Below are 25,295 nucleotides of genomic sequence, written 5' to 3' on the forward strand. Positions count from 1 at the left end.
GATGGGAAAAAAGGAGCTAGGATTTCTCCTTGCCATCAGCCAACGCCCGGATAAGCAGGGATTGACCCAAGACAAACAACCAAGCAGAAAACAATGCGGCAATGAAGGACTTACAGAGGACAAAACCACACTCCCAACAAGACTGACACCTGTCGTATGAAAACAGAATGCAAACCCCACACTCACTAGCACCGAAGGTGTGACCTAGTGCGGTAACACAATGTCCGCAAGCAAACAATCAAACTCAGAGAGCACCAAGGACTCCGTAGTGCAGTCCTTAGCCCCAGAGATTCTCTTCCATCGGCAACACACAGATAAACGTGCGTTAACACCAGACAAACCATCAACCATAAAACAACACAGGAAGTGGACTTCCCTTGTCGGAAGGTCACAACAGGAGATCACGTGACCTTGGGACACATAGACCGTCGTAAATATGAACCGGTTGTCAGGTGTCTGAATTTCGATCAGGTGATCCCGGGGCTGTTCCAAAGCCCGTAACTGTGAGAAACGGTCTTTTTCAGTGCTGTTGTAACTTTGGACGGTCACTCAATGAACTGTCGCAAGTTGAGCACTGCCTGTATAAGGAACGGCCAAGGAGAAAGTCACGCTCCCACTGACAGTGTCCTGCCGAGCTACGCTTTATAAATGGGAAGCAGACGCCACACACCCACTCGCACCAATGACGTCACCTAATCGGATGACAAAAACACCTTGCAAGCAAACAGCCAAGCACTCAGGACTCCCCAGTTGAACCCTGAGCTCAGGACTCCCCTGGCTGAGGAATTCTGGGAGTTGAAGTCCACAAGTCATCAAAGGGCCAAGTTTGAAGACCCCTGCTCTAAAAGAAGGCAAATGACCAGCTGTCTGCAAGGAGTATAAATCTTTCCACTCCCCACCAGGCAAGACAGAGCCGAGGAAGCTCCTTGGGTGAGAAGCGAAATCTCTTCAAAGGTGCTTTTGCAAAAGTCCAGCGGCCTCTTTTGCAAAAGCACCTTTCGGAAAACCGCGGACTGGGCGACGGGGGAACCGCCGTAGACATTCCCTTGCTGAAATTCCTGGGTGGAGGGGGGTGGGGGTGGGAATCTGCATCTCCAGCCCGTCCCTCCCCGGGCAGCAATCGCACCCCCAACTCACAGGCCGGGGAGGGGGCAGGGAAGGGAGAGCCACGGGGGGGGGCTTACCTGGAAGAGGAGCTGGCGGCTTTGGCTGTAGTTATCCTGCTCCGAGCAAAGGGCGCTGAGCTCCTCGTAGCAACGGGAGGAGTCCCTGCCAAGCAGAGGAGAAGCCTGATTTCTTTGAGGGGGGGGAGGAGGACCACCACCCCCTCAAACCCCTCCCCCCATCCTGAGATGAGGTGGACCAGCCGGGTCCGACGGGAACATCCGGGTCTAAAATGGGGGGGCGTTCCGGGGACACAGATCCCATCCTCCACTGCGGCTCTCGGAGGCAGAGGATCTGGGCCTTCCTGGGATGGCACCTGCTTCCCAGGGGTCCCGTGTTCGAATTCGTGGGGGGACATTTAGGCCCAGCCTTTTCACGGCTGTCAATCAAAGCACCTTTCCTGGTATACAAGCGGGTTTCGCATTCCGGGTATTCCTCGACTTACGGCTACAGCTGGCTAAACCAGCCAGTCGTTAGGCGAGTTGTGCTCCGTTTTACGACCTGTTCACCACTGTCAGGTGTTCTCCCTGCAGTTCAGTGGGTCACGGGGTCATAAAGCGAATCCCCCCCCCCCCGACGACTTTGACTGTCGGAAGCCGGCTGGGAAGGTCCCAATTTGAGGTCACGTGACCGCCGGGAGGCTGCGACCGTCGTAAACGCAGGCCAGTTGGACAGGCGCCTGGACCCTGATGGCCTGACCCCGGGGAGGCAAGTACAAAAAACAGCCATCGGTCGGGGTTTGTTTTGTTTTGTTGTTTTTCTCCAGGGCTGTTGTAACTTGGTAGTAAGTCAAGGGGAACCTGTGCTGCGGCACCTCTAAAGCAACTTCAAGGGGGGGATTACACGTAACAAGCAGCACCCCTTTCTAGTTGGGGGGGATCTCCTCTTTCCCCCACGCCACATCTCCATTTTGGCCGGGGCCCTTCCAGTGGTGACCTCCCCCAGCCCTATAATGATAATGATGATGATGATGATTAATTGGTTAATTGGTTAATTGTTTGCACTATCAGGAAATTCCTCCTTAGTTCCAGGTTGCTTCTCTCCTTGATTAGTTTCCATCCGTTGCTTCTTGTCCTGCCTTCGGGCGATTTGGAGAAGAGCTTGGCTCCCTCTTCTTTGGGCCAGCCCCTGAGATATTGGAGCACTGCTACCACGTCACCCCTAGTCCTACTCTTTATTAGCCGGAAGGGACCTTGGAGGTCATCTAGTCCAACCCCCTGCTCAGGTAGGAAACCCTAGACCGTTTCAGGCAAGTGGCTGTACAGTCTCTACTTAAAAACCTCCAGTGTTGGGCCGTTCACAGCTTCTGGAGGCAGGTTGTTCCACTGGTTAATTGTTGCAAAGGGGCAGGGCCTCTTCCCCCCCCCCCGCATCCTACAGGCCCGGGGCAGGGCAGCGAGGGGCAGCCCCTCCCCGACCCCCTTCTCACCCACCTGGAGGTCTCCTCCCAGGTCCTCTTCAGCCGGTGCAGAGGTGTGGACTGCAGGGCGGAGACCACGGCGTAGAGCGAGGAGAAATTGCGCAGAAGGAGACACTCCTGGGGGGGGCGGAGAGAGAGAGAGGGGTGGGTAGAGTTCGGGGTCCCGATCCCCAAACCGTCCCGGGGAGGGCAGGATCGGGACCCACCTCGGCCACGCAGATCCACTTCTCCAGCAGCCGCGCTCGCTGGGCGGCCCGCAGCCCCGTGTCCCACAGGCAGGAGAAGATGACGGCGTTGGCCACGAGGTTGAACTGGGCCACGGTGGCCCGGACGGTGGGGCAGGCCCCCTGGTGGCCCTTCTTGTCCCGCTGAGACCAGGCAGAGCCCAGGCACTCGTGGGGCACCAGGCGCAAGAAGAGGTCCTGCCAGGGGAAACGGCCAGAGACGGGGGTCACCAGGGGCCCGTCGTGTCCCTCCCCACCCCGAAACAGACACAGCAGGACCTGCAAAGGCGAACGAAGTCTATCGTAGCCTTCGATTTCATCTAACCAAGATCCTAGTCCACGTGGAGGAAACAAATACGCCCGAAAAAACACGGCCGACGCTAACGGCCGGAGAGCTAGCAAGGGTCAGTAGAGGTGGACCCAGGGACCCCCCCTCTTTTGAAACAGCGAAGCTCTTCCATCCCACCACTGTGGCCGCCATCTTGACTTTTTTGACCAGCAAGCACCCCACGAAGACTCCGCTGGGGCAACAGGCATAGTGCCAACACACACACATGCACGCACACACACACGCACGCACACACACACAAAAATAAGTTGCCTTGAAGCGAGAGGGGCAAGAAATAAGTAAATAAGTAGAAATGAGCGACAGTGAGGAGGAGGAGAAAACGGTACGAAAAAAATGGCAGGCCAAAAGGAGGCTTCTGGGAAGCCTGCAATGGAGGCACGCAGCCACCAGGTGGCGCTACTAGCTCTGCAGGAAAAAAAATACTTTCTGCTCTTCCACAGAGAAAAATAAAGGGGGGGAGCAGCTCAGCCAGATGGGGGGGCTGAACCCCCCCCACATAAGCCACTGCTGGCTGGCAGGGCGCACCCCCAAATCACCCGCCTCCTTAACACTGTGCCAGGTGAGCCGGCCAGCATGGGAAGGGGCCACAGCTGGAATGGGGGGGAGGATTTTGCAGGCAGAGCCCCCACCAGCACGGGGAGGGGCCACAGCTGGAATGGGGGAGGGGGTGCAGGCAAAGTCCCCTCCCAGCCCCTGTCCCCCCCCGACTCACCGCATCCTGCGCCGTGAGGTGTGCAGCCACGTCTTCGGCCTGCAATCCCAAGATGTAGTGGGGGTCGGGGTCCCCGTCTTGGGCGGGGCCCTCCCCTTCTCCGTGCTGGGCGGCGGGGGGCTCTTTCCAGCTCGGGGGGTCCGGCAGGCTCTTCTCGGGCCCCGGCCGGTTTCCCCAGGCCCAGTGCAGCCAGATGACCAGCTGTTCCCGCAGCAGGGGCTCCAGCCCCACGAAGTCCTGGGGGTAGCTGTCCAGCCAGGAGCAGAGCAGGGCGGCCAAGGCTCTGGGGGGGAACAGAGGAGCGATCAGGCCTGGACCCCCCACCCCAGGTGCGAGCAATGGGGCCAACTCCCCCAGGAGGGATGATCTTGCTGAGCCAGATATTCTGGGATTGACTGCTCCCGATGCTGGAGGCTCTGCACAGCCTCCAGACAAACAGCTGGTGGGTGCTCTTGGTCCACCCCAGCTTTGCGCCCCAGACGAGGGGTGCAAAGACCACCCAAACCTGCTGAGGGGGGGTGAAATGCAGTGGGACAGCCTGTCTCCCCCCACCCTCGGTGGAGACCGGCGAGCCCAAGCCGAGCCCGGAAATGGCCCCTGCAAGGGAGGATAAAAGGGCCCGATCCAGAACAAGGGTGCCTCTGAGCATGGCAGTGCCGGCCCACCCTGGGAAGGAGAAACCCCCAATTTACCAGCGGGGGGGTTGGGGAGGGACGAGGGCCAGAACAGGGGGGGGGGACTCACCGCCGCAGCTCCTCCGTCTTTTGGGGGCCGCAAGCATTGGATCGGGTCACCGTCTGGAGCCTTCCGGTGGGTTGGGGAAAAACACGGAGCAGCTTCAGAAGCCAGAAAGAGGGGCCAAGAAGCCTTCCCATCTGACCTTCCCTACAGCCCTGCGAGGCGGGCCGGGCTGACAAAGAAGGTGCGCAAAGCAGACGAAAGGGTGTCTAGGGACCGCTCCCCGCCGGCGGCAGCCCTTGGGGGAATCCACCCTCCAGGGACCCCCCAAGGCCTCCCCCGGAGACCCCCGGCGCCCACCCACCCACCTCTCCAGCAGGAGCTCCAGGACGGCGGAGGGCCCGGCGAAGCTGCGGTAAGTGGCCAGGAAGGCCGGCCGGTAGCCCGCGTCGCCGAGGGCCGGAGCCTCCAGCAGGTGCCGCACCAGGCGGGGCAGCGAGCCGGCCTTCAGCGCCCGGGACTGGACGGAGGCGGCGCCTTCGGACGGCTCGGCTCCTCCGGACGCGCCGTCGACCTGCCGGAGGAGGAGGAGGAGGAGGAGGAGACGGTGGGACGTCGGGAGGGGAGGAAGCGGCGGCCGGAGTCCCCGGTCTGGTCCTCTCCCCGCCGCCCGCCGCCCCACTTACCCGGCTGCCGGCGCCACCTCGGGGCCCCCCCGGCGCCCGCGCGCTCACGGTGTAGACGGCGCCCTCCTCCGCCTCCTCCCACGAGGTCGACGGGGCCTGCGGGGGAGGCGGAGAGGAGGAAGAGGGCAGAACAGAGCCGGCAGGGACCTTAGAGATCATCTAGTCCAGCCCCCTGCTCAAGCAGACGGCCGGGAGACCCCCCCCGCCCCCGTCCCCGCCTCCCCCTCTACCTTGGCGGGCAGGCAGTACCAGCGGGTGCGCGTCGGCGGGGCTCCCTCGCCCGCCGCCCCCGGTTCCAGGCAGCCCCCCAGGCGGAGGAGGCCCTTCATGGCTGGCGGGGGCGGCGAGGGAGCGGGGGGGGGGAACCGCCGGGCCTCGCCTTGCCCGCCAACCTGCCGCCGCCGCCGCCGCCTTCCGCTTCGCCACTTCCCCAAACAGGCCGGGCCGCATTCCAGCTGCCGGGCCGCGGCCGACGCCGCCCCTGCGGGACGCGGCTGCAAGCGCGGGGGGGAGCTCGCCGCGCCCGCCCCGACGGAGCCCCCCGACGGCGCGACCCCGAGGTCGGCCCGGCGCGCGTCAGGCGGGCGCGGCGGAGGGGCAGCCCGTGGCGGGAGCGGACGGAGCCCCCCCGCCCCCGGGACACCCCCGCCCCGCCCCGGGACCTCCCCCTCCCCGCCCCGTCCCCGGGACTTCCCCCCCGTCCCGTCCCCGGGACCCCCCCCCGCCCCGTCCCCGGTACACCCCCCCGCCTCGTCCCCGGGATATCACCCCGCCCCGTCCCCGGGACAGCCCCCCCGCCCCGTCCACGGGAAACCCGCCCGCCCCGTCCACGGGAAACCCCCCTCCTCGTCCCCGGGACACCCCCCCTCGCCCCGTCCCCGGGACACCCCCTCCCCGTCCCCGGGACACCCCCCTCGCCCCGTCGCCGGGACACCCCCTCCCCGCCCCGTCCCCGGGACACCCCCCCACCGAGGCTCACCGGCTGCGCGTCCGGCGGGCGCCGCTGCGGGGCGTCGGGGCTGCGGTTGCGGACGGCTCGGAGCGTCACCGGCGCCGCCTGGCCCTCGCCGGGCAGCAGGAGTTGCAGCGAGCGGCTCAGCATCCGGACCCGCCGCGCCTCCGGGAAGGGGACCCCGGCGGGCGGGCGGGCGGGCGGGCGGGCGGCGGCGCTTCCCCCGGAGGAGCCTCCTGGCCCGCCCGACGGAGAGGAAGGGGGCGGCCGGGGGGTCGCTCGGGCCGAGTCCCGCGCTGGAAAGGCGGAGAGGGAGCGGAGACCTCGGCCGGGCCTTTTCCCGGGAAGCGGCGGCGGCCCCGGGCGACGCTGGAACGGGAAGCCGGCGCGGAGGAGGTCCGAGGCCGGATGAAGTCGGGCCGCGCCCAAGCCCGGAACTGGATCCGGCTGAGCGCGGAGACGCGGCCGCACGAACGTCGGAGCGGCTGCTGGGCGGTTTCCTTCCTGGCCGGTCAAGGCGGCGCCGGGCGATCCCTCCTCCGGCACGTCCTGCCCCGCCGGAGCCGCGGGTGGAGGCGATGATGGGTGCTGTAGTCCCGACGCTGGGGAGGAGGGGTGGGGTGTCCGATCCTGCCCCCCCTTCCCGAGTCGGGAAAGGGCACAGTGGAGATGGGGGACCACGCAGAGAGCCTCGTGGAAGCCCCCTCCCCTCCGCTGCCAGTAACTTGACCGGGGCTTTTTTTGTGAAAGAAAAAGGTGCCGGGTTCTGTGACAAAAAAAGCCCTGAGCTTGACCATCTGAGTTTAATCTCGGTTAGTTGCGCCAACCAGGTCAGTTCCAGGGCCTGCCAGAGATCTTTCAGGCGGAGTTGCAGGCGGGAGTCCCACTGGTGTGGTGTACCTCGCCCCCCCCCCAATGTAATCGCTGCAAGAAGCTTCTCAGCCCACCAGGAACCGGAGAACACGTCGCCCGGTATCTCCATCCGGTTGGGACTACAGCGCCCCTCGTCCCCAGCCAGACCCAGCTGGACCAGACCTGGGCATTTAACCATCTCCAGGTCCTTTGGCTGTCCCGGTCCGGCCCCCACGAGGTCGATCAGGAGTTAAGAAATCGAAACGTAAATGAATGTACACGACGCACAAAACACAGCCAAGTTGCTTTCAGCTTGAGCGCGGGCCTTTTCACAATCTGTGTGTGTGTGTGTGTGTGTGTCCCTACACACCTTCACAACCCTTTTGCAGAGCGGGCCTTTTCACAATGTGTGTGTGTGTATGTGTGTGTGGTGCGTGTGCCCCTACACACCTTCACAACCCTTTTGCAGAGCGGGCCTTTTCACAATGTGTGTGTATGTGTGTGTGGTGTGTGTGCCCCTACACACCTTCACAACCCTTTTGGAGAGCGGGCCTTTTCACAATCTGTGTGTGTGTGTGTGTGTGTGTCCCTACACACCTTCACAACCCTTTTGGAGAGCGGGCCTTTTCACAATCTGTGTGTGTATGTGTGTGTGGTGTGTGCCCCTACACACCTTCACAACCCTTTTGGTTCGGCCCTCCACAGCAGCTGCAGACGCTCACGCAGCCCCTGAGGGAGAATGAATGGCACAGCCACAGCCTTGCGCTCTCCAGCCTGGATGGGAGACCACCCGGAAAGGCCCAGGGCCCGCCCCTTCCGTCCTGTGTCTGGGGGGGGGACTCCCAGGGTGCCCAGCTCTGCCCCCCCCCCCCGCAAGGAGGACACGGCCAGAGACCCGGGAGGGAAACAAATTTTATTCGCACGGAGGAGGTTTCACTTCTTCTTGGAGACGCCGACGGTCCTGCCTCTCCGGCCGGTGGTCTTGGTGTGCTGGCCGCGGACACGGAGGCTGGGGAGGGGGGAGAAGGACGGGGCAAACAGTGAGGAGGGGGCCACCGAGAAAGGAAGGGGGTCCCCGAGGCCATCCACTCCAGCCCCCCATGCTCCCTCTCCAGGAAGGCCCCCCGCCACCCCCGCCGGCTCACCCCCAGAAGTGGCGCAGGCCCCGGTGGGCCCGGATCTTCTTCAGCCGCTCCAAATCCTCGCGCAGTTTGTTGTCCAGACCGTTGGCCAAGACCTGGGGGGGGGGAGGAAGGAGGCGGCCTCAGCAAAGACCCCCCCCCAAGAGACCCCAACTCGACACCTCCCCCTGCCTGGGAACTCCAACGGGGGGCCGGAACAACCTACTGCCCCCCCCCAAAGGACTGCCAGTTGCGCCCAGGACTCCCTCTCGGCCAGCAGTCGTTTACCCACCCACCCCCCGGGAAAAACTGCCCCCCCCCCCCGGTGCTCACCTGGCTGTACTTGCCGTCCTTGACGTCCTTCTGCCTGTTCAGGAACCAGTCGGGGATCTTGTACTGGCGGGGGTTCTGCATGATGGTGATCACCCTCTCGACCTACGGCGGGGGGGGGGGGGTCCGGGAGGGGGGGGGAAAGAGGTGAGAAGCCCACCGGGCAAGGCCCCAATATGGCTGCTCCGGCCGGGCAAGGAAGGAGGGGCTGACCGGCTGGACAGCTGCCGTTTGGATCCACCGACCATTGGGATCCACCGGCTGGACAGCTGCCGTTTGGATCCAACGACCATTTGGATCCAACGACCATTTGGATCCACCGACCGACACCACCCCTCCAGCTGGCAAGGGGGGGCCTGGAGAAGCCCCCACCCCACCCCAAGGATACTCCCAGTGCGTGCCGGACACTGGGCAGAGACGGGAGGGGGATGTGTGTGTACGTGTGTCCGGTTAGAATCTGAAAGGGACCTAAGAGGTCATCCAAACCCCAAACGCTGCCGGACAATCCCCCCCCTGTCCCACTTGCTATTCGGGATCGGGAGCTATTTGGCCTCCTCCCGTTTTCCTGCTCTAGCCACGCCCAGCTTCCCCAGGGACTCCCCCCACCCGCTACTTCGTCGTCCCCCCCCCCAATCCAGACAAACCGCCCCCCCCGCCGCCGCTCTCCGGCTCTCCTCACCTCGTCCTCCGTCAGCTCGCCAGCCCGCTTGGTCAGGTCGATGTCCGCCTTCCGCAAGACCACGTGGGCGTAGCGCCTGCCCACCCCCTGCGGAGGGAGGGAGGAGCCACTTAGAGGGGGGGCCCGAGGGAGGGAGGGCGGCCGGACCCCCCCTTTCTCCCCCCCTGGGCGGCCTGGTCCAGTTGTTCCCGCCTGGCGAGGCAACAGAATCCAGGGCTCTTCAACCTGGCCCCTTGGAGGACTTGTGGACTTCAACTCCCAGAATTCCTCAGCCAGCTTTGCTGGCTGAGGGATTCTGGGAGTTGAAGTCCACAAGTCCTCCAAGGGGCCAGGTTGAAGAGCCCTGGTCCGCCACACACAACCTAGGTCAGTTCAGATGGGTGAGGGAGGTGTGTGTGTGTGTGTGTGTGTGTGTGTGTGTGTGTGTGTGTTTCCAGATCTGCACAGAAAGTGGGGAGGGGGGGTCTCCCCTGCAGCTTTTCAAAGCAGGCACGGCACAGCCCCAAATCCTGGCTCCCTTGGTCACTAAGCGGGCAAAACGCAGAACTCGATCCCGGGACCCTCCCCACCCTTGGGGCCAGGGAGCGCCAACCGGCAGGTATTAATTCACCTTATTCTGCGTTAAACCGCTTCATTTAGCGACCGTTCAAAGTTACGACGGCGCTGGAAAAGGTGAGTTTAGGGCCGCTTTCCACGCCCAGGACCGCTACAGCCTCCCCGTGGCTCAAAATTCGGCGGCTTGGCAACCGACTCGTCTTTACGACGGTCGCGGCGTGCCGGGGTCCCCCTCTTGCGACCGTGGTTACTACTTGAACAAGGGCGGCGATTTGGCGAACAACCCAGGCAACAAAGGCCGTCCAATGGGGCAACATTAGCAAACGTTCCACTCGGCGGCCGCGCTCAACGGCGGCCGCGAGCCGAGGACCGCCTGCCTGGGCTCTTAAAAGGGGCTCCACGCAGACCTTCGGGCGGGAAAAAAGGCCGGATTTTGACCGGGAACCCCAACACCGGCTAAGGCCGCCCACCACCTCCTCCACCTCAGTGATGGAGGGCCACAGAGGTACCGCCCCGCCCCATAAGCCCCAGCTGCCTGTTGTACAGCCCCCCCCACAGCCCCCACCTTGATGGCGGTGATGGCAAAGGCGATCTTCCGGCGCCCATCGATGTTGGTGTTCAGGACTCGCAGGATGTGCTGGAACTTCTCTGGGATCACGAGAGACTTTGGGGGGGGCAGAAAAGACGGGGGGGTGAGAAATGGGGGGGCCAGGGCGGATGGGGCTCCTCGGTTCACTGGCGCCCCTCCCCGCTTTGCGTGACCCCCCCCCCGGAAGACCAAACCGGCACCACTGAGCTGCATGGGGCCTGGATTGTAACTTGTGGACTTCAACTCCCAGAATTCCTGAGCCAGTCATGCTGGCTCAGGATTTCTGGGAGTTGGAGTCCACCAGTCCTAAAGGGGCCTTGGTTCCCCATGCTGGCTCAGGAATTCTGGGAGTTGGAGTCCACCAGCTGTAAAGGGGGGCATGGTTCCCCCCCCATGCTGGCTCAGGAATTCTGGGACTTGGCGTCCACCAGTCCTGCAGCCATTGGCTTAACGACCGCGGACGTAAAATGGGTCACAATTCACTGAACCAGGGAAAGCTGGGCCTCCGCTGGGGTCGTAAAGCGAGGACTACCTGCACAATCACAGGCTTAAGTAACGCACGCGCGCTACACGCATCACATGTACATACAAACAGGCAGGATAAAAGTATTAAACCAGGATAAAACCGCCATGCTGCAGCAGAGCCGTAGAATGGCAACAGGGCAGGGGTCAAAGGCCCCCCTCCCGCCCAGGCAGAAATCCAACCGGTGCGCTGGGATTCAAGCTGCGGAGGGTGAAGAGCGACCCAGCCCGCAGCAGAGTCCCGGCGCCCCCCGACCCGCCCGGCCTCCTCCTGACCCGCCGAGCGCGGCCCCCGTGCCGGATGGCGGTGGATTATTGGTCCCCCGGTAGCTCACCATGGCTGCGCGCCGGCTCCTCTCGCTCTCGGCTCGGCCGGAAAAGGAAGCGTCGCAGCGTGAGAGGCCCGACGTCGGACCCGCCCCCGGAGTGAAGCTGCGGACGCTTCCGGTGTGGCGACCATAGAGTTAGAAACGGACGAGTGTCGCTCGCCTCAGCCGCCTTTTAGATTAAGACTCGGCGTACACCATAGAGAGTTAAAATGTAGAGAGGCTCCATAAGAAGGCTTAAGGCCTATCATAGAGTAGTACATTCGGCGATGTGTGCCTTGCCCTATTGTGTCCGGAGGGGAAACGAGAAACGAGAAAGGAAAGTTCCGGCTCTCGCTCAACACTTGGTAGAAGCGTCTTTTTCATTTCTTTTCCAGCCTCGGCCGGAAGGAAAGCCTGCCGCGGAAGCTAACGTCGCCGCGAGGTTTCCTGGGAGTTGTAGTCTCTCTTCCGGCCCGGGCCTAGAGGGAACCGGAAGCTCCCTTCCGGGACCCGGAAGCGGCCTTCTCCAGCTGCGGCGATGGCGTCCGTGGTGGGCTCCCAGGCGGAGGAGACGCCGCGGCGCCCGCAGGGACAGCTCGGCCTGGGGGAGGCGGAGGAAGAGGAGGAGGAGGAGGTGGGCGGCGGAGGCGGCGCTTCTTCCTGCCCCCCTCTTTGTCTTTCTCGGCCGCCCATCTTCCTGTCCAGCTGCGGCCACGCCCCCTTTCACCTTTGACCTCCCTCCACCCCCACCCCCCACCCCAGCCTTCCCTGGCCAGGACCTCCGGGCTGCACCTGGCGGGTGTCCGCCTGCGGCCTTCGGGATGGCCCAGACGATGCACAGGTGGAGTTCCGGCCTTTTTGGGGGGGGCCAGCCCCCCAACAACGCCCCCTGTCTCTGCAGGGAGGCCGGTCTGCGCATGTCAGCTGCACCTGTGCCCCAGCGGCCTGCCAGCCGCGTCGCCCTCGGCGGGAGGGGCTGCAGGGATCGGGTGGCCCCATTCCTGCAGGGGGCGGGGCTGGGCCTGACCCCGCCCCTTTCTCTTACCCCTCCCCCCCTTATTTAGCCCCCCCTTTAGGGGTTAAAACCCCTAAAGAAGAGAATATTCCCGGGGTCTTCCAACTTGGCCCTTTGAGGACTTGTGGACTTCAACTCCCAGAATCCTATGCTGGCTGAGGAATTCTGGGAGTTGAAGTCCACAAGTCCTCAAAGGGCCAAGTTGGAAGACCCCGGGAATAGTTCAATATTTCCATGCTGGGTGGCTTCCTTGCAGAGGTTTCACGACCGGACTAAGTGACGTCACAAGGGCTAGAAGGGGAGGGGGGCTTGTGGAGTAGAGGAGGAGGAGGAGGGGGGGATGGATAAAAGCCCTGCTCTCCTTTTGGCCCTCTGCACTACACGGCCCATCCTCCCCGCCGAAGAGGAAGCTTCCCGCAACTGACCGAAAGGTGCCTCCTTATTTTTTTCTTTTTCAGGACTTGCTTTGAAGGCCTTTCGCTTTTCCTCCGAGAGGCTTCCTCAGCTCGGACTGGATGGCGGAAGCCGAAGAAGCCCCTCGGATGAGAAGCGAAACCTCTTCGAGGAAAAAAGGGCAGAAATTCCGTTTGCCTCCTGAAAAAAGCACCTTTGGGACAGCCGTGACCTGGCTGACTGAGGATCTGCTTCACACAAACACACACACACACACACACACACACAGAGGGTGACGAGGTCCTTTGGTATGTTTCCCCCCCCCCCGCCCCAGGGCCAGAGCGATGAGCCGCTGCACCTCAACCTGGGAGAGCTGGACCTGACCTCCGAGGAGTTCATCCTGGATGAAGTGGACAGTAAGCTGGGCAAGGGGGGGGGTGTTGGACAGCAAGAGAGGCCGCCGTGGTGGGGGGCTCTGCAGTCCCTCCAGAGCTGGGACCAACGGGGGAGGCTCTCAGTCGAGGGGGGCAGGAGGGTGGTCTTTCTTGCTCCAGGCAGCATTATTTTCTTTCTTTCTCTCTTTCAGTTCACATCCAAGCCAACCTGGAGGATGCTCTGGTCCAGGAGGCCTTGAAGACGGTGGGAGAGGCGGGAAGTCGGGGGCTGGGGGTTGTCCAAGGCCAACCTCGGCTCTTTTATGACTCATGGACTTCAACTCCCAGAATTCCTGAGCCAGCCAAGCTGGCTCAGGAATTCTGGGAGTTGAAGTCCATGAGTCATAAAAGAGCCGAGGTTGCCTAACCCTGGTCCAGGGGATTGAGGGGGGGGGTGGAATCCCCTCACTCGCTGCTTTCTCTGCCGTGGCAGGGGGTGGATCTCCGGCAGTACTCCAAGCAGGTGGAACAGGAGCTCCAGCAGATCGAGAACGCCTCCATCAAGGACTGTATCCTCTGCCTGGCTGGGGAGGCTGATCCTGGGGGGGGGTGGGAGGGGGAGGGCTCCCCTTCCTCCCTGGGGGAGCCGGTGCCAGAAGAACCCCTCCCCCCTTCATCCCACTGTCGTCCTTAGCAGCCCCCCCCTCCCCCAGATATCAAGGAGAGCAAGAACATTGCCTCCCTGCACACCCAGATCACAGCCTGCGATGCCGTCCTTGAGGTGAATCTCTCTGCCTTTCTCCTCCCCTCGGGGACTTTTCCTGCTGGGAGGGAGGGAGGGAGGGAGGGACCGGGCTTCCTTGGGGTGGGGGAGACGGTTGAGGGTTACTGCTCCCCGAACTGACTAGCCCCCATCGCGTAAGTTGACCCTGGGAGGGCTTGACTCCGGCTCCTTCCACTTAGCACCCAGCTCATTCCACTTAGTTTCTAAGAAGAGACTAGCCAGTCACTTGGGTATAGCTTCTCCTGCTTGACCGGGGGGCTGGACTAGAGGACCTCCAAGGTCCCTTCCAGTTCTATTTCTATTATGTCGAGGTAACGATTTAGAGGCTAACCCGCTTGCACAATGTGAGATGAATGATGCAGTGTCAGGAGCGACTCGGCAGGAGTCTGTATCCCTTTAAGAGCTTGAGTATAAAAGGGAAGGCCTTGCTGCAGTCTTTCTCATCCGTTTCCTGCTGTAACTGCTGTGTGTTGGAGTTTGCTGAATGACTACGTGTACGAATCACGTTTCTAGTGTGTGTACATATGTAACATAAATCATTTAATACAAACCACTGTTTACTGTATTTACTTCCGGGTTTACCTCAGCGCAACAAGGCTAAGCATTCTCTGACGCGTTATTTCTATTATTTCTATTTCTATATTTCTCTACATTTTCATTTCTGTTTCTATATTTCTATTTCTGTCATGCGAACAAAGGCTCCACATAGCATGGCAGTACTGGGAGACTCCAAGGCCAGCATGAGGGGGGGAGTGCTTTGTCCCCCTCCTCACCCAGGGCCCCTTGTGGGGCTTCTAGGAGTCCCTAGATAGCAAGGGGTGGGGGCTTCTGGGTGGGTTCCTCCTTCCCCCTCTTTGCAGAAGTGGGGTTGGCTGATCCCCACCTCAGATCCAGACCTGTTTCCTGCACTCCGGAATGCTTTTCCCTCAGCCTAGCTGACTCAAGTGTGGGTGTGTGTGCAAGATGGATAAATCCTGCCTATCTTCCCCCCCGCCCTTCCTCTCCCCAGCGCATGGAGGCCATGCTGAGCTCCTTCCAGTCCGACCTGAGCAGCATCAGCTGTGAGATCCAGACGCTGCAGGAACAGTCGGTCGCCATGAACGTCCGCCTGCGCAACCGCCAGGCTGTCCGTGGGCGCCTCTCCCAGCTGGTGGACGAGCTGGTGGTGCCCAACGTCATGATCAGGTCCGGCGGGGCAGAGGGCCCATCATCCTGGCAGAGAAGGGAGAGCGTGGGGGGAGTCTGCGTGGGGGGAAGAGGACGCCCGATCGATGCTCCTTCCTCTCCTGTCCCCAGCACCATCCTGGAGACACCAGTGACCGACCAGGCCTTCCTGGAGCAGCTGCACGAACTCAACAACAAGATCAACGCCGTGAAGGAGCAGGCCTTCCGCGAGACCATGGCCTGCACGGATGTGGCGGACATCCTGGACAAGCTGAAAGCCAAGGTGAGAAGCCGGGCTCCTTCCCTTCCTTCTCCGGCAGGGCCCCCGTTTCTCCCTGCTCTGCAGATGTCGTTCCTGCGAGGTAGACCAAATTCGTAAACCAGCCAGAAACGTTTTTATTGTGAGAAGTAACGGGAAGAATCGTGCACGTCTGAATGCGCTTCCCCTTCCCTCCCTCTGTGTCAGACCGGCCGCATCTTGGTCCCTTAGGAAAGAAACACGCTCGGCTCCATTTGTTACTTTTACTAAAACACAGTGGTTGTTATGTAGCAAAACCAGATCTAAGATTTTGGGCACAAAGATTCCCTAGTTAACTCTCCCTTCTCTGGTCCAACCCCCTGGTTATCTCCCCGTTGTCCAGTCGTATTCGAAGGAGCTGTTTTAGTAACTCCCCCTCCGACGGTTGGTTAGGCGGAAAGATGTCCGCAGCCTTGGGATGTCTCGGGTTGGCAGGGAGATTGCTTTCGGTTCCTCTCCCCCCCATCTTCCCGCAGTTCCATACCCCCATGGCTTACGGCAGATTGGCATCTACCGGGTTTCCCTGGAAATAAGACCCAGCCAGAAAATAAAACCCTAGCGCACGGGTGTCAAATTCGCCACGTCACGTGATGTCTCACAATGTCTCGTGACTTTTTTTGCATTGCCGGGCCTGGGGCGGGCACGGCCTAGGCATGATGCAGCCGACCCGCGGGCCGGCAGTTTGGCACCCCTGCCCTGGCGTGATTTTTCAGGATGCTCGCAATATTGTTGCTGTTAGTTGCGAAGTCGTTTCCGACCCATCGCAACCCTATGGACAACGTTCCTCCAGGCCTTCCTGTCCTCCACCATCTTCTGGAGTCCCTTGAAGCTCACGCCTCCTGCTTCAGTGACTCCATCCAGCCACCTCATTCTCTGTCGTCCCCTTCTTCTATTGCCCTCCACCTTTCCCAGCATGAGGCTCTTCTCCAGTGAGTCCATCCTTCTCATTAGGTGGCCAAAGTATTTGAGTTTTAGCTTCAGGATCTGGCCTTCTAAAGAGCAGTCAGGGTTGATCTCTAGGACTGACCGGTTTGATCGTCTTGCAGTCCAAGGGACTCGCAGGAGTCTTCTCCAGCACCGTAGTTCAAAGGCTTCAATTCTTTGGCGCTCAGCCTTTCTTATGGTCCACTTTCACTGCCATACATTGCAGCTGGGAAGACCATAGCCTTGACTATACGCACTTTTGTCGACAGGGTGACGTCTCTGCTTTTTAGTGTGTTGTCTAGATTTGCCATGGCTTTCTTCCCCAGGAGCAAGTGTCTTTTAATTTCTTGGCTGCGGTCCCCATCTGCAGTGATCTTGGAGCCCAGGAAAATAAAATCTGTCACTACCTCCATTTCTTCCCCATCTATTTGCCAGGAATTGAGAGGGCCAGATGCCATGATCTTGGCTTTCTTAATGTTAACTTTCAACCCAACTTTTGCACTCTCCTTCTTCACCCGCAACAAGACGCTCTTTAGTTCCTCGTCACTTTCTGCCATTAGAGTGGTATCATCTGCACTCGTAATATCAGCCCCAGTTAAGATCGTCAGCCAGACAGACGCGTTTAGTACCGTATGTCCCCGAATATAAGACCTAACCAGAAAATGAGCCCTAATGCACCTTGGGGAGCCAGAATTAATATAAGACCAGGTTTTATTTTGAGGAGAAACATGGTAGCGAAGCATAGGTACGTGTGAAGGATGGCAGCTCTCACATTCTATGTTTGCGAGGACTTGTGGCTTTCTCAGGTTACCGTTCTGGCCCGGACTCTGGTTTCTTTTATCTGTTGTCGCAGTTTGGGCCGAGGTTCCTCAAGGTTGTTCCGTCTGCCCATCACATCAGATGGTCCCACTTTCCTGCAAGGCTCTGGCTGCAGAATTGTCAGGGAAGCGGGTGGGTGGATGGGTGAGTGGGAAGGGGTCAGACTTCGGTGTGGGGGGGGGGAGCTGGTGCCCCAGCCTTCGGCTAGAGGTGCTCCATGGGTGGTTTTCCTTCCTCCAACAGGCAGTGGCCAAGATCCGGGAATTCATCCTGCAGAAAGTCGTCTCCTTCCGCAAACCCATGACCAACTACCAGATCCCCCAGAATGCCCTGCTCAAGTACAGGTAGGAGGTGGGGCCAGGCGGCTGCACATCTCGTCCCAGCATGCCCTGGGCTTCTGGGGAGCGTTCGGCCTCCCAGAGTGCTTTGGGCACGATGCCACTCGCCCTGGGACAGGGGTAGGCAACCTTGGCTCTTTTATGACTCATGGACTTCAACTCCCAGAATTCCCGAGTCAGCTATGCTGACTCAGGAATTCTGGGAGTTGAAGTCCATGAGTCATAAAAGAGCCGAGGTTGCCTACTCCTGCCCTGGGAGATTCGGGAGAAGCTCCAGGTCTTCCTTTGCAGGTGTTCGTGCTGGGTTTGGGGGAGAGCAAATTGGGACGCCCAGCCCCTCTTCTGTGGGGTGGGGTGGGGGCAAGTGGAATCCCTCCTGTTTTGGTGGCAGGTTTTTCTACCAGTTCTTGCTGGGCCACGAGCGCATCATCGCCAAGGAGGTGCGGGACGAGTACGTGGACACCATGAGCAAGATCTACCTCAGCTACTTCAAGTCCTACACCAACCGCCTGATGAAGCTCCAGGTGAGCTCCCTGGGCAGGGGGGCCTGGTCTCCCCACCCCCGCCCCCGGATGCAGGGCCCCCTCCCCCTCCGTCCCCATCCTTCTGTCACAGCAAGTTCGACCCCGTTTTCTGTCTCCCGAACCCGCAGTACGAGGAGGTGGCCGAGAAGGACGACCTGATGGGGGTGGAAGACACCTGCAAGAAGGATATCCTTTCCTGGTGGGGGGAACCCCAGGGGAGGGGGCGACCGGACCAGCAGCCAAGGGAGGCTTGCAGGCAGTCCTCCCCTCCCGCCGCCAATCTGCATTCCTCCTGGCTCGTGTTTGGGGCTGCCCCGCATGGCCAGAGAGAGGGGAAGGGACCCTGGCCTGGGGACGGACAGAGTATCCACTTGCGCCACGGAGTGGTCCTTGACGGCGGCTGGCCACGCTTCTTCTCCAAGCCTTCCCTCCGCAGTCGGAACACCATCTTCACGCTGGGGAACCGGGGGAACGTGATCAGCAGCGCCGAGCTGGAGGGCCCCATCATCGTCCCCCACTCGGCGCAGAAGAGTGACGTCCGAGTATGTCCGGCCTTTTGGGGAACGGCAGGGAGCGCGGTGGCTGCGGGCTGTGTGTGTGGGGGGGCCTTCCATAAGCAGAGTCAGACTGATTTAAGATAGGAGACTCCCAGGAGAAGCCAGAGCATGCCCCCCCAGTCATTAGGGTAGGGGGCTTTCTTGAGGCACAGGGTGTCCCTCAGCTGTCACCTTCCCTAATCTTTCCTTTTTGTGGGGCAACAGCTGCACTTCGGCGTCATTTGGGGCGCCTCTGGTTTACGTCGAAGAACCTTATGCCCCCCCAGGGCTCTCCAGACTGACGGGTCTTCAGCCCCGCAAGCAGGGCCTGGTTGGGAATTAGGGTAGTTGTAGTCCGGGGACCCGCAGGTCGCTCCGTTTGGGCTTTGCTTGCTGTTCCCGTCCGACGGAAAGCCTCTGGAAGAAATGGAGTTTCGTGGAGGAGCTGGGGAGCGCCGGGGACCCCGAGGCCCTGCCCCACGGCTCCTGCCAATGTTGCCTCCCCGCCTCCCTCTGCGCAGTACCCCTTCGAGTCGCTCTTCCGGAGCCAGCACTACGCCCTGCTGGACAACAGCTGCCGCGAGTACCTTTTCCTCTGCGACTTCTTCCTGGTGGCCGGGACCCCCGCCCTGGACCTTTTCAACGCCGTCATGGGCAAGACCCTTGCCATGTTCCTCGTGAGAATCTGCGGCCGGGTCTGGGTGGGTGGGTGGGAGGGGTGGGGGTGAGGCTAAACCAGGAAGGCTTCCTCCTTTGCAGGCATCAAAGCTCTTTAATGAAATTTGATGACAAGAAGGACTAGGGGTGACACGGCAGCGGTGCTCCGATATTTGAGGGGGCTGCTGCAAAGAAGTCCACAGCCTGCAAAGTGCCTAAAGGCAGGGCAAGAAGCAATGGGTGGGCGCTAATCAAGGCACCAACCTAGAACTAAGGAGAAATTTTCTGACAGCGGGAATAATTAACCAGTGGAACAGCTTGCCTCTAGAAGTTGTGAGTGCTCCAACACTGGAGACTTTTTACGAAGAGACTGGATGCTCTCCTGCTCAAGCAGGGAGTTGAAGACCTGAAAGTTCCCTTCCAATTCTGTTATTCTGTTTTTTCTGCATTTTGTTGATGAGGAACTCAGAATAATCGAAATTTAGGCATAACCTGGAGACACCCCTTATCCACCTCTTTTTGGATCCTTCCGGCCACGGGACCTTCACGCCTGGCTCCCAAGGGGCCCTGCAGTCCAAGGACCTGGAATCCTTTGGGAAGCATGGGGTCCGAGAAGCAGGCCCCGCCCCGCCCTGCATCTCGTCTCTCTCTCTGCTCCCCTCCCCACAGAAGCACATGGACGCCTACGTGAGCGACTGCTACGACAGCATCGCCGTTTTCCTCTGCATCCACATCGTCCTTCGGTTCAAGGCCCTGGTGGCCAAGCGCAATGTCCCGGCCATTGACAAGTGAGCCCCCTTGCCCCCACTCTCCTCCCAGCGCTCTCTCCCTTGGCCAGTGGGGGTTGATGGGGTCAGGCAGGGTGTCTTCTGAGCTCTGGGTTTGAGCTCCGAGCTTGGCAATTTGGTTGCAAGCGTTTTGTCACCCTTCGAGGAGGCAACATCAGTATGCTTTGAATTCTGCTTGTCTGTCAGAGCGCTGGCCTTTAAATACCTTCTTACGTGATGTAAATTGGCATGAATGTTCATCACATAAATTTACATCGCATAAAAAGCTATTTAAAGGTCAGTGCTCTGACAGACGAGCACAATTCAGAGTGCATTGTGGGTATATCTTCTCAAACGGTGACAAAACATTTGCAACCAAATTATCAAGATCCGAGCTCAAACCCACAGCCCAACTACCAACTTGAGCTACTAATATTCAAACACATTTTGGGGTGTCTTCTGTCTGGTTGATGCTCCCCCTTCCCCCCTCCCCCCAGGTACTGGGACACATTGCTGGAACTTCTCTGGCCGCGATTTCAGTACATTCTGGAATTGAACATTCACAGCATCCAGAGCACGGACCCCCAGAAGCTGGGCTTCCTTGACACGCGTCCCCACTACGTACGTACGCATGCATGGGAGCGACCCTCAGGAAGGGAGGGGTGAATGCCCCCTTTTTAAGTGGGGAGGGGGCTGTTTCTGCAGAGCAGAATACGAGGACTGAAAAGGGGTGGGCTTATGGCCAAATAGCTCCCCAGTTGCCGGAGATGGGCGGGGGGGGGGCTGGTGATGGATTGGAGCAGAGTTGGGGAAGGGTCTGGCAGGGATGCTTGGATGCCCACCTGCCGGTGGTCCAGCCAAGAAGGAGGGGTCTTCCATAGCCAAGTCTGGAGACCCCAGAGGCTCCTCATCCTGCTTCTCTCCTCTGCTCTCTCTTTCCCCACCCGCAGATCACCCGGCGCTACGCAGAGTTCTCCTCGGCCATCGTCAGCATCAACCAGACCTTCCCCCACGAGCGGACTTTGGCCCTGCTGGGGCAGCTCCAAGTGAGCCTTTCTGTGGGACGGGAGAGACCTTCCTTGCAGGGAGAGTAGCCTGACCCAGAGATGGGGGGGCTACCCCTCCCCGGTTGGGTTGAGAAGCCAGCTGGTGCCTCGAGGGGACTTTTCTGCCCTCTGGCTGTTTGCGTGGGGCATCATCCATGGTGTAACAAACATTTCTGAACTGTCCAGGTTCCTGGTTCTCTGCATGCGGGATTCGGCCAGGGGCTGAAGGGTGGGGGTCTCCTGGGGGGCTTGTGGGGCTGGGCAGATGCAGCCTCTGATCCTCCCCCGTATCCTGCTTCTCCTTGGCTTGTCTTATTATCTGGCCTCAGTCTGGCTGTTGGGTGTAGGGTGGTGTCTTGCACCTCCTAGTATTGGGGAGTCTTGCACCTTCTAGTATTGGGGGAGCTGGTCTGGAGATGGGAATGAGCCTTTCTCTGATGCTGCCTGCTTCCCTCCCACCCCCACCCCAGACCGAAGTGGAGAACTTTGTCCTGCGTGTGGCGGCTGAATTCTCCTCCCGCACCGAGCAGCTCATCTTCCTCATCAACAACTACGACATGATGCTGGGTGTCCTGATGGTACGCAGGCGACTGAAGGGGAGTGTCCAGCAAAAGGAGGGAGGGGTAGAAGGACGAAGCCTCAGCCCCACATGCTGTCCCTCCCCCTTTGTCCTCCCCAGGAGCGAGCGATGGAGGAAAGCAAGGAGGTGGAGGGGTTCCAGCAGCTGCTGAACGCCCGCACTCAGGTGGGCCTGGGTGGCTGGGTGGCTGGCTGCTGCAGCTCCCATTCTCAGGGGTCCCCGTCTTCAAGAGGCCAAAGGGGTCTCCAGCCAAAGGGGCCTCCTGCCTTTCCTGGGGTGATGGGGGAGGCATGTGGGGTACACACCAGGGGCCGACGTAGATGTCTTCTCATTGTGTAGAGTCGCGCTGGGCAATTCTTGCGTCGATGCACTCATTGGGTAGAATGGGGGGCACCCCATGCCCTCAGAAGGGCCTTGTGGGAGGGGGTCCCTCTGTCTCGGCTGAGCCCCCCTCTTCCTCCCCTGTTAGGAGTTCATTGAGGAGCTCCTGGCCCCGGGGTTCGGGGGCATGATCGCCTTCGTGAAAGAGGTGGAGGGGTTGTCTGAGCGGGGACAGCTGGAGCGCCTGCGAGGGGAGGAAGGTGAGTGGGGCACGGACGTGGGAGGTGAGAAGGAAGGAGGGGGTCCTTCCGCCACTCACTCACCTTCCTTGCCCCACAGCCCGGGTGACGCAGCTGGTGCGTGGCTTTGCCGCCACCTGGAAGGCCTCGGTGGAGACCCTTAGCCAGGACGTGATGCGCTCCTTCACCAACTTCAAGAACGGGACCACCATCATCCAGGTTGGGGGAGGGGGGTACCTGGTGGGAGGGAGGCAGGGCCCAGAAGGGGCGGGGCCGAGCTTCACCCTCATTGCCTGCTGCCGCCCGCAGGGGGCGCTGACGCAGCTGATCCAGTACTACCACCGCTTCCACAAGGTCCTGGCGCTACCCCCACTGAAGGGCCTCGGCGTCCGCTCAGAGCTCATCAACATCCACCACCTGATGGTTGAGGTGAAGAAGCACCGGCCCAACTTCTGAGGGCAGGAAAAAACAAACCCCGCTCCCCCCCTCCCCTTGTACAGTCCCGTTAATAAACTCTCTTGCGACCCAGAAGGCCTCCTTGGGACCGAGGGGGAAGTGGGGGACGCTGGAATTTGGGGGCCAGGCTCACCCACACTTCTCCCCATCCCCGTGCTATCACCACACGGGCAGAGATTGCTGGTGAGTGGGCCTCACACAAACGAGTTGTTCCCTAAAGAAGGAAAGAGGGGTCTGTTTGTGTGAATGCAGTGACAACACTGACCCAGCTTAGCGTGCTGTGCAGATGCGCTCACGGGACTTGTGACAGTTTGGGGGCCAGATCCAGGCAGTTCTCGATGTACAGTCGGAATTGGGGACTGGAAAATTCATCACCGAACAACGTGGTCATTAAATGAGACGTCACCTTACCCAATTCTGCCATCTTTTCTGCTGTGATTTAAGCCAGACATCCGTCTAACCACCTTTTGCCTGTCTTTCCCGCTGGCTTCCCCACTGACTTTGTGGGAAGCCGTCTGAGAAGGTTGCAAAGGGCGATCAGAAGAGGGAATTGTCGTAAATGCAAGCCAAGCGCCTGGATGGCAATCGCATGACAGCGACAAGGATGCTGGGATGGTCCTACGTATGAGGGCAGATTGTAAGTTGCTACTGTCAGACAGCCACTAAGCAAGTGGGCATAAGTTGAGGACTCCCTCTATTCCATTCCTGTCCAGAGGTCAGGAGAACCTCAATGGAACATGTAGTCAACTTATGGAACTCTCTACCACAAGATGCGATGATAGTGGCCTCCTTTGCCTGATCTTGGCCCCTCCTCTCCCTCTCCCACATCAGCTGTGGTTCATCAGTCACACAATACACAAAGAGAAAAAACTGCTTCTATAACTGGGGATGCAGCCTATGTGTCACAACTGTTTTTCCAAATGGCTGGCAGGGAGGAAGGCTCCATATTGGCTCAGGAAAGTAGTTTGTGCACTCACAAATATTTGTGGTGGATTCCAAGCCAGGGCTGTCCAACCATGGCAGCACACCCTATGTTTGTGGTACATTCCAAGCCAGGAAGAACATCCTATGTTTGTGCTGCGTTCCAAGCCAGGGCTGTCCAACCGTGGCCACTATACTTGACTTCAACTCCCAGTACACCCTACGTTTGTGGTATGTTCCAAGCCAAGGAAAAACATCCTGTGTTTGTGGTACGTTCCAAGGCAGAGCTGTCCTACCGTAGCCACTTGTGGACTTCAACTCCCAGCATATCCTATGTTTGTGGTATGTTCCAAGCCAGGGGTGTCCAACCATGGCAGCACACTCTGTACATTCCAAGCCAGGAAAGAACATCCTGTGTTTGTGGTGCATTCCAAGCCAGGACTGTCCAACCGTGGCCACTATACTTGTGGACTTCAACTCCCAGTACACCCTACGTTTGTGGTACGTTCCACGCCAAGGAAGAACATCCTGTGTTTGTGGTACATTCCAAGGCAGAGCTGTCCTACCGTGGCCACTTGTAGACTTCAACTCCCAGCATATCCTATGTTTGTGGTATGTTCCAAGCCAGGGGTGTCCAACCATGGCAGCACACTCTGTACATTCCAAGCCAGGAAAGAACATCCTGTGTTTGTGGTGCATTCCAAGCCAGGACTGTCCAACCGTGGCCACTATACTTGTGGACTTCAACTCCCAGTACACCCTACGTTTGTGGTACGTTCCACGCCAAGGAAGAACATCCTGTGTTTGTGGTACATTCCAAGGCAGAGCTGTCCTACCGTGGCCACTTGTAGACTTCAACTCCCAGCATATCCTATGTTTGTGGTATGTTCCAAGCCAGGGGTGTCCAACCATGGCAGCACACTCTGTACATTCCAAGCCAGGAAAGAACATCCTGTGTTTGTGGTGCATTCCAAGCCAGGACTGTCCAACCGTGGCCACTATACTTGTGGACTTCAACTCCCAGTACACCCTACGTTTGTGGTACGTTCCACGCCAAGGAAGAACATCCTGTGTTTGTGGTACGTTCCAAGGCAGAGCTGTCCTACCGTGGCCACTTGTAGACTTCAACTCCCAGCATATCCTATGTTTGTGGTATGTTCCAAGCCAGGGGTGTCCAACCGTGACCACTTTAAGACCTGTGGACCAATTTCCAGCACATCCTACATTTGTGGTATGTTCCAAGCCCCGAAAACACATCTGTGTGGTACGTTCCAAGCCAGGGATGTCCAACCGTGGCCACTTTAAGACTTGTGGACTTCAACTCCCAGAATTCCCCAGCCAGAGTCCACAAGTCTTAAAGTGGCCACGATTGGACATCCCTGATGATGGCTTCAATCCGGGCAGATGGGAAAGCATGAGCCAGTCCGTAAGAAAAATTCAATATATTTCTTAAATTTCCCGTAGCCTAGAAGTGGGATCTCAAACTCGCATTCCCCCTCCCACCCCATACACACACACACACACACACACACCATTTTCAAGATTACGAATTTGCAGCAGGAAAAAAGTGTTCTTTTTAATATTGATTCCATTAAATAATATAATTAATTTATTTCTTTTTCTTTTTATAAAAACAAAATAAAATATATACGGTTTCCTCTTTCTTCTTTGGACTTCTTTTTTTTTCTTTTCTTACCCACGACTTTTTGTGCAGGATAAAGGAAGGGGAGGTCGGGGGGGACGAGGGTGGGGGGGGGAGGAAGGAGAGAAAAACGGGGAGAGGGGGCAACCTCGGACGATGTGGAAGGCCACCCCATTTTTCTGAGCCACTGATTTCAAAGGGGGGAGGTTAGGGTAAAGTTGCTATCCGTAGGGCTGAAGTGGGAGGGGGGGCACAGGAGGGGTTTAGTGGGAGGGGGGCGTTCAATGATGGCCGGGGTCTCTGCTGTTTGCACGGGGGGGGGTCTCTATCAGCATGGATGGAAGGAAGCAATGAAC

General features: G+C 59.5%; 3 protein-coding genes across 7 annotated transcripts in view; 1 reads left to right on the forward strand and 2 right to left on the reverse strand.

The window, feature by feature from the left end:
* Positions 1–7,236, reverse strand: part of RGL2 (ral guanine nucleotide dissociation stimulator like 2) — a gene marked incomplete at its 5' end in the record, with an annotated part of 29,193 nt that extends 21,957 nt beyond the window's left edge. The window contains 9 exons of the mRNA XM_081319225.1: positions 1,185–1,269; positions 2,598–2,701; positions 2,791–3,006; positions 3,870–4,152; positions 4,614–4,673; positions 4,916–5,121; positions 5,234–5,329; positions 6,213–6,909; positions 7,013–7,236. Of these exons, the coding sequence (XP_081175351.1) occupies positions 1,185–1,269; positions 2,598–2,701; positions 2,791–3,006; positions 3,870–4,152; positions 4,614–4,673; positions 4,916–5,121; positions 5,234–5,329; positions 6,213–6,909; positions 7,013–7,236 (1,971 nt within the window). The remainder of the gene's footprint in view (positions 1–1,184; positions 1,270–2,597; positions 2,702–2,790; positions 3,007–3,869; positions 4,153–4,613; positions 4,674–4,915; positions 5,122–5,233; positions 5,330–6,212; positions 6,910–7,012) is intronic.
* Positions 7,237–7,935: 699 nt separating this feature from the next.
* Positions 7,936–11,325, reverse strand: RPS18 (ribosomal protein S18). The gene is made up of 6 exons (XM_081321109.1): positions 11,169–11,325; positions 10,288–10,386; positions 9,168–9,254; positions 8,492–8,593; positions 8,183–8,274; positions 7,936–8,046 (listed from the first exon to the last, which is right to left on the reverse strand). The coding sequence occupies exons 1-6, from the start codon at positions 11,169–11,171 to the stop codon at positions 7,971–7,973; spliced, it is 459 nt and encodes a 152-aa protein (XP_081177235.1). The 5' UTR covers positions 11,172–11,325; the 3' UTR covers positions 7,936–7,970.
* A 260-nt stretch (positions 11,326–11,585) lies between these two features.
* On the forward strand, positions 11,586–24,959 carry VPS52 (VPS52 subunit of GARP complex). 5 transcript variants are annotated; one of them, XM_081321100.1, is made up of 19 exons: positions 11,586–11,775; positions 12,884–12,965; positions 13,136–13,188; positions 13,417–13,492; positions 13,637–13,704; positions 14,717–14,892; positions 15,004–15,154; positions 17,156–17,256; positions 17,642–17,774; positions 17,903–18,316; positions 18,832–18,987; positions 19,637–19,755; positions 20,232–20,355; positions 20,685–20,780; positions 21,251–21,358; positions 21,460–21,525; positions 21,830–21,941; positions 22,021–22,139; positions 22,230–24,959. In XM_081321100.1, the coding sequence occupies exons 1-19, from the start codon at positions 11,680–11,682 to the stop codon at positions 22,374–22,376; spliced, it is 2,397 nt and encodes a 798-aa protein (XP_081177226.1). In that variant the 5' UTR covers positions 11,586–11,679; the 3' UTR covers positions 22,377–24,959. The 5 variants fall into 5 exon arrangements, with proteins under 5 accessions (XP_081177226.1, XP_081177230.1, XP_081177229.1 ...); XM_081321104.1 differs by lacking the exon at positions 11,586–11,775 and adding an exon at positions 11,900–11,982; XM_081321103.1 differs by lacking the exon at positions 11,586–11,775 and adding an exon at positions 12,569–12,587.
* The last annotated feature ends 336 nt before the right edge of the window (positions 24,960–25,295 follow it).

This window comes from Vipera berus (assembly GCF_964194415.1).
Source record: "Vipera berus genome assembly, chromosome: 2".
NCBI classification, from domain to species: domain Eukaryota; kingdom Metazoa; phylum Chordata; class Lepidosauria; order Squamata; family Viperidae; genus Vipera; species Vipera berus.

Coding starts and splice junctions, on each gene's coding strand:
- RPS18 (XM_081321109.1), bottom strand. Junction 9,255..10,287: donor TTGCCATCACCGCCATCAAG/GTGGGGGCTGTG, acceptor CTCCCTCCGCAG/GGGGTGGGCAGGCGCTACGC. Junction 8,047..8,182: donor GGCCTGCGCCACTTCTGGGG/GTGAGCCGGCGG, acceptor CCCCCTCCCCAG/CCTCCGTGTCCGCGGCCAGC.
- VPS52 (XM_081321100.1), top strand. CDS start 11,680: ATGGCGTCCGTGGTGGGCTCCCAGGCGGAGGAGACGCCGCGGCGCCCG. Junction 13,705..14,716: donor CCTGCGATGCCGTCCTTGAG/GTGAATCTCTCT, acceptor TCCTCTCCCCAG/CGCATGGAGGCCATGCTGAG. Junction 21,942..22,020: donor GCGCCTGCGAGGGGAGGAAG/GTGAGTGGGGCA, acceptor CTTGCCCCACAG/CCCGGGTGACGCAGCTGGTG.